Source organism: Myotis brandtii, unplaced genomic scaffold (assembly GCF_000412655.1).
Source record: "Myotis brandtii unplaced genomic scaffold, ASM41265v1 scaffold1841, whole genome shotgun sequence".
Lineage (NCBI taxonomy): Eukaryota > Metazoa > Chordata > Mammalia > Chiroptera > Vespertilionidae > Myotis > Myotis brandtii.
The window spans coordinates 117,275-129,441 of NW_005356841.1; the positions used below are offsets into that span (position 1 = coordinate 117,275).

General features: G+C 35.4%; 1 protein-coding gene across 1 annotated transcript; it reads right to left on the bottom strand.

Annotated features, from left to right (window-relative positions):
• Positions 1-3,643: 3,643 nt before the first annotated feature.
• LOC102256072 (olfactory receptor 9K2-like) lies at positions 3,644-4,740 on the bottom strand. The gene has a single exon (XM_005864011.2). It carries the CDS (start codon positions 4,598-4,600, stop codon positions 3,659-3,661), a length of 942 nt encoding a protein of 313 aa, XP_005864073.1. The 5' UTR covers positions 4,601-4,740; the 3' UTR covers positions 3,644-3,658.
• Positions 4,741-12,167: the final 7,427 nt, after the last annotated feature.

Genomic DNA, 12,167 nt, shown 5'->3' on the forward strand with positions numbered 1-12,167 from the left:
ATACAGATTTTTTTCTTTAGTACATGAGGAATAAGTACCAAAAATAATAATAAATTAGGCAAAATGCTCATATAGTTGGACTCATACAATAGGTAGTTTTTCCAGTTGTACACTTTCACTTAGTAATATGCATTTAAGTTTCCACCACATCTTTTTACAGCTTGAAAGCTCTTTTTTAGTGCTGAATAATATTCCATCGTCTAGATATACTACATTTATTTATTCACTTACTGAAGGAAATCTTGATTATTCCAAATTTTTATAATTGTGAATAAGGCTGCTTTAAACACCTCTGTGAAGGTTTTTGTGTGGACATAAATTTGGGTAAATGCAAAGCAGCATATTTGCTGAATCATATAGTTACATTATGTTTAGTTTTTGCAAGAAACTGCCAAATTGTCTTCCAAAGTGGCTGTACTATTTTGAATTCCCACCAGCTACATATGAGAGTTCCTGTTGCTCCACATGCTTGTCAGCATTTAATGATGTCAGTGTCCTGGATTTGGGCCATTCTGATAGGTGCATAGTGGAATCTCATTGTTGTTTTATTTGCATGCCCTGATGGCATATAACATAGAACACTTTTTTTCATGTGTTTATTTGCCTTCTGCATATCTTCTTTGGTGAGGTGTTTATTGATGTCTTGGGCTATTTTTTAATCAGGTAGTTTGTTTTCTTATAGTTGAGTATTAAGAGTTCCCTTGCATATTTTTATATTCTTTTTCAGACATGTCTTTTGAAAATGTTTGTCTTTTCTTCTCATTCTTTGACAATGTCTTTCAGAGATCAGAAGTTTTTAGTGTTAGTGAAGTCCAACTTACTCATTATGTCTTTCCTGGATTATACCTTTGGTATTGCATCAAAAAGGCATTATCATACCCAACATCATGTAGATTTCTTCTATGTTATCTTCTGGATGTTTTATAGTTTTGTTTTACACTTAGGTCTATGATCCTTTTGAGTTAATTTTCTTGAATGGTATAAAGTTTATACCTACTTCACATTTTGCATGTGGATGCCCAGTTGTTTCAGCACTCTTTGTTGAAAAGACTATCTTTTCTCCATTGTATTATCTTTGCTCCTTTATTAAAGATCAGTTGACTATATTTATGTGGCTCTATTTCTATCCCCTTTGTTCTGCCTCATGGATCCATTTTTCTATTCTTTCACCAATACCACACTGTCTTACTGTGGCTATATGGTCAGTCATGAAGTTGTGTTATGTCAGTTTTCTGATTCCGTTCTTCTCCTTCAGTATTGTATTGATTATTTAAGTTCTTCTGCATATAACATTTAGATTCAATATCTAAAGTTTCTCAACATCCAAAAGAACTTGCTGGGATTTGGATTGGGATTGCATTGAATGTGTAGATCAAGTTAGGAAGAACTGACAGCTTGGTATTGAGTCTTTCTCTTCATAAACATAAAATATCTCTCCATTTATATTTAGGTCTTCTTAGATAGCTTCCATTAAAGTTTTATAATTTTTCTCCTGTAGATCTTGTACATACTTGTGAGATTTATACCTGAGTATTTTATTTTTAAGGAGTTCTAATACAAATGTAACTGTGTTTTCATTTTAAATTCTACTCGCTCATTGCTGGCACACAGAAAGCTATTGACTATTGTATATTAACCATATATCCTGCAAGCTTTCTATAATCCCTTATTCATTTCAGGAGTTTTATTGTCAGTTCATTCAGATTTTCTGCACACACAATTATGTCATCTGTGAACAAAGTCAGTATTATTTCTTCCTTCCCATTCTGTATACTTTTTTATATTAGTTTGCTAGAACTGCCATAACAAAATACCACAGACTGGATGGCTTAAAAAAACAAATTTATTCTTTCACAGTTCTGGAAACTGGAAGTCCAAGATGAAGGTGCCCCCAGATTTGTTTCCTCTGAGGCCTCTCTCCTTGTTTGCTCCCTCTTCACATTGGCATACGTCAGTACACAGTCACCCCTGTGTCTCCTGTGTGTCACAATCTCCTCTCTCATAAAGATACCAGTCAGATAGCGCTAGAGCCCACCAAGAGCCTTATTTTCATGACCTCTTTGAAGGCCTTTTCTCCAAATATAATCACAAGCTGCAGTACTGGAGAGCTAGGGTTGCAACATACAAGTTTTAGAAGATATAATTCAACCCACAACACTTATTTCTTTTCTTGTCTATTTTGTTATTAAGACTTCCAATAGGATGTTGAAAGTTGTGGTGAGTGAGGACATTCTTGTTTGTTCTTAATCTTAGTGAGAAAACTTCCAGTTTCTCACAATTAAAGATTGTCTTAGCTTTTAAAAATATGATCTTGGGGGTTTTTGTAGATGTTTTTATCAAGTTGAGGAAATTTCTCCCTATCCCTAGTTCGGTGAGAATTCCATTACTGTTTATCTGTTTGTACCATCGCCATACACACCATTCAAGTTAAAAAATGGTGAGGGACAATTTTTTCAGTATACTCTCCTATTAACCAGTTAATATGTTCTGTGTATTTTACCTGAATTTTCAATTCAGTCTTTTTTCATTTACACTGACGTACTCTAAGCACATATCAATAATATAAACTGACATGGCAGTTTCCCTGACTCAATTTCTATCCCCTTTTACATACATTTTTCACAAAGTCCTAAAGATTTTCTTTGATTACCAACCACCTGCTCTCAGGCACTCCACCTTGCAATCTCTATTATCTTTGGCATACACATTTCTGGGTTTTAATTGTCTGTCCAAGGATGTAACTCTCACAGTAAATTGTAAGCTCCCCAAAGAATGAGATCATTTATACCTGAGACTATTATAAAACCAGAACATAAAATTAATCAAATAAATAAACCTTCAAAGGCATAGATGAGGAAATTTGGATCAAGTTCTATTTTGATGGGTGAATTGTTTCTATAACAATATTCAGTATTTCTTACAGTAATTAACACAAAAATTATGAAGATATACATCGAAGGAATTATTGCTCAAAAATGCTTGCCAATATTTATCTCCCACTTTAGTTCTTTATATTAGAATTCAGCAACTAGCAGTGTCTCAGAGCACTCCACAGTAACTGCCACACTCAATATACAGTTTTAGAAGTTAATGTATATAGTGAAGATTACTTATTATTTCTTTCTTCTTATTACTCTTTTCTCTCAATATAACAAATATAAAATACTTGATTCAAAGTGAAATTTTAATGACCACTTAACACAGTATAGAAACTAGTTATAAAATTGAGAAATATTTTATTTTAAAAAATAAATTGAGCATTATTGTCAATTATCAATGATTGTATAAGTGGAGGATCAATTCCAAAGATGAACACCAGACAAAATATTGTTTAAACATTATTAAAATATAAAGAGTGTAAAGCAGCATGCCGTAAAAGTAAATAGAAATCAATTCTGTGAAATAAAACATTATTTGAAATCAGTGGGAGGGTTCATCTTGAAGAATGCTTCTCTAACATCCTGGACATCTCCTATAATCAGTGTGTTCAAAATTAATGTCTCAGAGGAAAAGGAAAAAGTAATAATGGGAAGTGTAATCTCTGTTGAAAATACTACTGATAACACTTTTAGGATGTTCAGGAGAATAACTTTTTATAATGGCCATAAGGAGCATGCAAGAAACAGCCACAGCACCTTTGGTGGAAGAGAAATAATAATCAAAGAAGAGTATTTTTCTTCTCTAGAATTTTTTTTAGAGCTTCTTTGACATCTTTGTTTCTCAGAGAGTAAATCAAAGGATTCAACATGGGAGTGACTAGGGTGTAACATAAGGAGGCCACTTTACTCAACTCAGGAAATCTGTCAGGAGTGAGATACATAAAAAAGACAGCACCATACAGTACACTCACAACTCCTAAGTGAGAGCTGCAAGTAGAAAAGGCTTTCTTACGTCCCTCAGTGGAGTGCATCTTTAGAACTGTGGACACAATATACATATAAGAAACAATAATAACTATGACAGTAGGCAAGATAATGATGCTGGATAAGAAAAAAGAAATCATTTTATAGATAAAGAGGTCAGAACAAGATATTCTCTGAAGTGGACGAGCATCACAGTAAAAGTGGTCAATGACCCGAGAAGAACAAAATGATAAAGTGAGTGTCATGCTGGTCTGAAGAACTGAGGTGAAGCAGCCACAAAAATAGGAACCAGCCACCAACTGAGTGCAGAGACGTGTTGACATCTGGACAGAGTACAGGAGTGGGTTGCAGATGGCAATGAAGCGGTCATAAGCCATGGCTGCCAGGAGAAATCCTTCAGTCACAATGAAGAGGGCAAAGAGAAAGAGCTGGGTCATACAACCTGCAAAGGAAATGGACTTGCTCTCAGACCAGAAGTTGATCATGGCCTTGGGTGCAATAACAGATGAGTAGAAGAGATCAATGAAGGAGAGGTTGCCTAGGAAGAAATACATTGGTGTGTTCAACCGGGGATCAGTCATAATAATGGCCATCATCCCAACATTTCCTATAAGGACCATGGCATATACAAATAGAAATAGTAGGAAGAGGAGAATGTGGAGTTCTGGGCGGACCTTGAAGCCTACGAGAATGAAGTCAGTCACTTCTGTGTGGTTGCTTGTTCCCTTGTCACCCATGGCAGAAACCTGCTGAGAGGCACAAGGCAAAATAAATAAATGAACCCTTGGCTGTGATCCTAGGTACAAATAGTCTGTTTAAGTATTAGGATTCACAAAGCTATTTTATAGTCATTATTCATTTTAATCTTATAAAATTACTATGACTTACCTTAAAGGCAATTCCAAGTGGTAATTAGTCAAATGATTAATTTTATGTTCTAATTGCTATAAGTAGTGGAATTAGATCTTTTCCTGTGAGGCTAATGTAATGTCATTCCACCCAAATGTCTTTCACATTTGCAACTATCACTTCTCTGTATATTTATGACTCATGATTTATTTATAAATTCTATATCGTGAAGCACTGATTGGAAGAGAGAACAAATCCTATATAATAAAAGCCTAATATGCTAAGCGTCTGGTAGTCCAATCATCCATTCAACCAATCAAAGCGTAATATGCTAATGATATGCTAAGGTTGCTCAACCGCTCACTATGACGTGCACTGGCCAACAGGGGGCAGATGCTCCAACTGGTAGGTTAGCTTGCTACTGGGGTCTGGTCAATCGGGACTGAGTGAGATGGGCCAAACACACCCTGGAGCCCTCCCATGGTCCTTCCTTGGCTTGCCAACCTCCCTATCCTTCCCTGGCCCCAATCGTGCACCGGTGGGGTCCCTCGGCCTGGCCTGCACCTCTTGCAATCAGGGACCCTTCGGGAGATGTTGGAAAGCCAGTTTCAGCCTGATCTCTCAGGTCAGACTGAGGGACCCCCTGGTGCTAGAATTGGTGCATGGGCCTCTAAGTAATTTAATAAATGACATTTGGGAAGTAATTTTGATGTTTGGGTTTGGAGATATTGGGGGTTGCAATAGTCTACTTTAGCAAAATTTAATTTGAAGATTAATTTAGAGTACCAGCAGAGATAAAGTAAGCCACTGAATTTAAAAATTACTTACAAGGTGCAATGACTTCTTGTGAGTAATAAGAATTTTGGATTATAATGTAACATATTCTTACTATGACAAAAGTTGTGTACAACCAAACATAAAAATTATTAGCACTCACATGCTAAGATTTCTCTCCCTGATGAGCCTCCAAAGCCTTTTCAAAGAGACAATTTCCCTGCATTTCTTCAGCTCATGGCTCATAGTTTTTTAAGAGGCCTACAGGTAGTCTAAATAAAAATGAATTCTTTAGAAATGAATACTAAACAAAATACACATATAAAGGAATTGTTGGTTGCATGTTTATTTACCCTGCACATAATTTCCATAGCCATCAGTAGTTAATTTACTAGACAGCTCAACTAAGAATTTGACCTCCTTGTAAACAATATGGACACACTCTCTCTCCCCTCATGCCTTTATATGCATGATTCTGCCTAGATGATAATAATGATAGAAAACATTTATGTGGCACCACTTATATTCCGGACACTTTTTCTAAATGCTTTTATAATTCATACAACAATAATATGAGGTAAGTACTATTATATGTCTCAGTTCACAGATAAAGAAACTGAGTACATGGAAATGAAATCTGTTGGAAGCCACCTATTAGGCTTGAACTCAGAATTAAGCCTAGAAGCCTGGGCCTGGAATCCACGCTCTTAATAACTGCACGATACCACCTTTGATAACAAGCCCTTCCTGTTCCTTTACTGACTTACTACCACTTCAACTTTAGAGTTCAGTTAAAATTTATTATCTTCAAAATACATTCCTCCACTCTTTAATCTGGGTTAAAATATCTCTGTATACATCATGCTCCCAATGATAGTAGCTATTATCACCTCATTTTAATGTTAAATATTAATAACTCTTCACTTGACAATAATTTCTGTATGATCAAAAGTTCAAATTGTCCCACATATATTGTCATCATTAGGTTCTGTGCCTGACAAATGGTAATTAATCAATGCATATTTATCATGTAGATAAAAGTTGAATGATATTTGAGCATGCAGAATCAGAGAAAAACCTGAAGGCTGTAACATTGCCATGGTTAGCACAGGTTTAGGTTTAAATAGAGGTTAAGTTCCAGTGCTGCTGCTCTCATTTTCAAACTGGGATCTTAGACAAGTTACTTCATAACTTGCTTATGTTGCTTATATAACTTAATATATTACTTACTTAAGTAATTGATGTGATTTTGTCAAGTTACTATACCACTGTATCCTCATATAAAAGAGGAATAAAACTAATATAACCCTCAAAGTATATAATGAAATACTGCAAGTAAATTGCTTAGCACCATTGCTGACAAAGTACTCAGTATATAATAAAATAATAATGTATAAATATTAGCCATTATTATTTTTATTATATCTTGTCATGTTCAATCCCACAATGCACACCAAAATAATCAGTGCTAATTAGGTTGAAAATTAACACCATATATATTAGCTTTTTTGGATAAACCATTATAAGTTGAGAAAAGGAATCAGGGAAACCATTAAATAAAGAAATCTGAGAGAAGTGTAATATTTTGCCTGGAAAAAAAGAGAACTAACAGGAAAATGATATGGTGACTTATTGTTATACTTTTGTTATTCACAAATTTCATCAATAATTAAACATGCAAATAACTGTATTATAAAGGAACAAGATTTTAAATAGATAGTACTTAGATTCTGAAATAGTATAGAATATTTAAGCAGTGAAAAGAGCCTGAAGTACTTGTGAAAAATTTTTGAGAAATAATGTGTTTTATTTATATTCCTTTAATCTTGCCTAGGGACAAGGATTAGATCATTTTCATCTTCAAGATTTATTCCTATCAAATTTATTCTCATGTTAATAAGTTTGTGACTGAAGACATTTATACCTGGAAAAAAGAGTTTTCCGTGAGTCATCAATAAACATGTAGTCAATTTGTGACTTATTATTTGTCAAAAGCTCACATTTTAAAATTTACTTTTACCTTTTGTTGTTTAGTAACTTGTCAGATTCTGTAAGATGAGGCAACCAATGTTCACCTGTTGTTATTATTTTAATTCTGGAAAGAATCAACATAAAGTTAATTAATAACTATGTTTTGACTATAAGTACTAAAAAATCATTATGTTAAGATGAAATGAACAACTCCTCCTACAAATTTCAAATGCATGTTCATTATCTCAGTGTTAGATTCTTCCCATAGAAAAAATTGACTTCTCTTCCTCATTGCTCTACTTAACTGTTCTTTCCTTTAGTGGTTATTCCTTGAAAAATGTTGTAGTCCTTTGCAGAAGAGAGACAAAGTAAATTTTCCAAACGATGCTCTGTTAAAACTGAAATAAACCCAGAAATTATATTTTATAGTTCTGTAAAGTGAGCCTGAGGAATCAATCTGCAGGATTGCCCCTCTCTTGCATTCTTAGATGCTTGAATGCTTTTAAAGAAGGAAAATAGATTGTATTGAATATGTAAGTAGAGGCCATGAGCCATCTGGAATCTCTAATAATATGTCAAAATAGCAGCAGCAGCTATCTATAATGGCTTTGATATTAGCGTAACAGTGTAACTTTTTCAAATAATTGCAGCATTGAGGTTTCCCTCACCTTCTGGGAGGATACCCTCCTGGGAGACAGGAAGCATAAGCAAGTTATTAAGATATCTAGGCTCCAGAGCCAAGTTCCATGAGGACTATAAAGACTCTAGAGTTAACAAAAAAGAAGAAGAAAAGAGACTAAGGGAAAAAAATAGAGCCAAAGCAGTCAAAATGCATATAAGAGTTTCTTTCCTTGCTGCGTGAATCCTTTTAGGTGGGGGGAGTCCAAAAGGATCTTTTGATCATAATTTCTACATTGAAAAAGACGCATTTGAATTTACCGTGACAAAAGGTTTAATAGGCAAATAAAAATAGTTATGAATGAAGATATTATCCCTCATAATATAATTTATAAGGAAAGTTTTGTTCCTACTTATAAAGTTCACTTCATTTTCACCCAGAAACTCTCCATAGTTATTCTTTTTATTATTGTTGTTGTTATTATTATTATTGATTTCAGAGAGGAAGGATGTTTATATATCAGATAGAATATGCCTATATGCGTATAGAGAGAAAGCTGACAGAGAATCACGTGCACAGCTCCAGGCATCTGGTAGGCAAATGAACATTGAACACAAAGGATGTGCCGGTGCCGGTGACCACATTCTGTATCACAGAAGAAGTCATGGGTCTAGGAAATAATAGTCTTAGCTGACAAGCATTCAGTTAATGAGTCAAGAATCTAGATCTATTAACGCCCACCTACGTCTTCACACTTTCAGTTCCTTTCTAACATTCAATTTAAGTTCCAGAAAGTTTTTTGATCAGGAAAATTCTAGATAAACTTCAATAAATATTATACGTAAACTTGAAAAAATTGTATAAGTGCTCTCTTTATTTCAATCCTCAAAAACTTTCCAAATTTGCCTTAACAAAATTAAGTACACTTGTAGAAGCATTCAATATGGCTGAAAACAAGCCTAAGGTGTATTTTAAAAGTACAAGAAGGGCTTATATATAGGATAAAATTGCTTATTGGCTGTTAGAGGAAATCGTAGCAGGGATCTTCTGACAAACATCTACACAATGGGAGAACAGAAATAAACATCCTTGAGTTTGCAGGCCATCACATGGCGTTACTGCCACTACCAGACCACTGGCAACCGGAGATGCCTTAGAGTTAATAAACTTGTGGAAATTATAAAAAAAAAAAAAAAAAACCCCACCAGCCACAGGCCACTGCATTCTGCTTACTCATGAACCTTCCAGACTATTCCCACAATCAATCCAGATGTAAAAAGTACTTCTTTCTTAGGGACTATTCACCTATCCCAGAACTTTCCCTGCTTCACTGCTTTTCCCCATTTCCCATTTCTGTAGCTAATGTAAATTCCTTTAAAAAAAAACTTACCTCTTTTTTGCCCAAACTCATTAGAAGGAAGTGGAGGAAGAAAAGAAGGAGGAGGAGGAGGAGGAGGAGGAGAAGGAGGAAGAGGAGGACGAGGAGGAGGAACCCCAGGACTGCTTCTGGTGATTTAGACTACATGACCCAGGGCCTGGTCCTTTCTCTAGCACATATCTCTTTCAGGACAACTTTTGGTTTTTAAGCTTTTTGTTTAACAAAGAAAAGTAAAGGGTAAATAATGATTGATTCGATTTAAAATTAAGTTCACTTCTTTTAAATTTACTTTTATTGTTGAAAGTATTACAGATATCCCTTTTTTCCCCCATTGACTCCTTTCACCTTGCAACAACCCCACCCTTTGGTTCACTTTTTAATTGCTTGAAAGTTGCTTATCCAGGTGTTATGTATTAAATTAATACTTTCTCAACACTCACTGTATACAATAAAAATATGTTTAAACAATTGCTCTATATTGATATAAAAATAATCAATTTGTACTTGACAAAAATTAAATCATCAAGCAATGCATCTGGAAATTATGTCCATTAAGAATATTTTCAGAAGGAAGATGGCTGCCGATGGAAAGGCAGACTGCAAGATAGTGTGAAAGGGAGAGACCAAAAGGAGAGCATGTGGACGTACGGGGAGTGTATATTTGTGGGTGAGGACAGCTATACTCCAAGGGACTGTTGAGGACTGCTGGACCAAGCTCGCTTGACCAGGGCAGCCTCCACTGCTGCTGAAATTTCTCCCGAGTGACCAGCTCTGCCGTGGAGACCACACCATCTTGAAGGGGAGAGTGGCTGTTATCAGAAACCTATACATCCCGGGACTCTACAACAACAACTCCCAGGGAACTGCTATGAACCCAGGAACACCAGATCTCTAGCAGCATGAATATGTGGACTCAAATGAGCTCTCCACCTTCTCAAGGAAAGGAGAGAGAGAGCTACAAAACCAGACACCTGGAGAAGAGAGATCATGGGGATACAAAGAAACAGCCCACATATGAAAGAAAAGCAGATATCACTAGAAAAGGAAGTAAACGAAATGGAGGCAAGCAACCTGAGAGAGAAAGAATTCAGAGAAATGGTCATAAGGTGAATGAAAAGAATGGAAGACAAATTCAACAATTGTTTGTAAGAACCAAGAGGAAATGAAGAAGAACCAAGAAGAAATGAAAATGACATCGCTGCTATGAAGAACTCAATAGAAAGCACCAACAGTAGACTAGAAGAAGCAGAGGACCACATCAGTGAGCTAGAAGACAGTTAGGAAAAAATACCCAAGCAGAGCAACTTCTAGAAAAAAAAAATTAAAAAGCAGGAGAGCCTAAAAGCACTTTGGGACAACACGAAACGAAACAACATCTGCATAATAGGGATGCCAGAAGGAGAGGAAACTGAGCAAGGAAGAGAAAACCTGTTTGAAGAAATAATGACAGAAAACTTCCCTGATATTGGGATAAAAGAACTCACACAAATCCAAGAAGCTCACAGAGTCCCAAACAAAATGAACACCAAAAGACCAATGCCAAGGCACATTATAATTAAATTGGCAAACACCAATGACAAAGAATCTTAAAAGTGGCCAGAGAGAGACAGAAGTGACCTACAAAGGATCCCCCATCAGACTAGCACAGAAACATATCAGGCAAGAATAAAATGGAATGAAGTACACAAAGTCATGCAAAGGAAGGGTATGAATTCAAGAATACTATACCCAGCAAGACTATCAATCAAAATTGAGGGTGAAATCAGGAGCTTCACAGACAAAAAAGGACTAAGGGAGTTTATTACTACCAAACCAGCAATGCAAGAAATGCTAAAGGATCTGTTGTAAAAAGAAGAAATAGGAAAGAAAGAATGAACACAGGGGTAAAGAATAAAAATGGTGACAAAAAAGTACCTATCAATAATAACTTTAAATGTAAATGAATTAAATGCCCCAATCAAAAGACATAGAGTAACTGAGTGGATAAGAAAACATGGCCCATATATCTGCTGTCTACAGGAAACCCACCTCAGAAAAAGAGACGTACACGGACTGATGGTGAAGGTATGGAAAAACGTTTTTCAGGCAAATGGAAATGAAAAAAAAAGCTGGGGTAGCAATACTTATATCTGACAAATTAGATCTCAAAGTGAAGGACATAAAAAGAGATAAGAAAGGCCACTTCATAATAATAAAGGGAGCAATCCATCAAGAAGATATAACTCTGGTAAACATATATACACCCAATACAGGAGCACCCAAATACATAAAAAAAACTTCTGGAAGATATCAAGGGAGAAATTGACAGCAATACAATCATAGTATGGGGACTTTAATACACCACTATCACCATTGGAAAATCCTCTAAACAAAAAATCAGAAAAGAAACATCAATCATAAATGACTCACTAGATTAGATGGAATTAATTGACATCTTCAGAACATTTCACCCCAAAACCACAAAATATGCATTCTTCTCAAGTGCACATGGGTAATTTTCAAAGACAGACCATATATTGGGTCACAGGCAAAGTATCTTCAAATTCAAGAGGATAGAAATCATATCAAACATCTTCTCAGATCAAAATGGCATAAAACTAGAAATTAACTACAATAAAATAAATAAAAAATCAAACTCCTGGAGGCTAAATAGAATGCTATTAAACAATGACTGGGCTACCAGAGAGATCAAAGAAGAAATAAAAAGCATCAT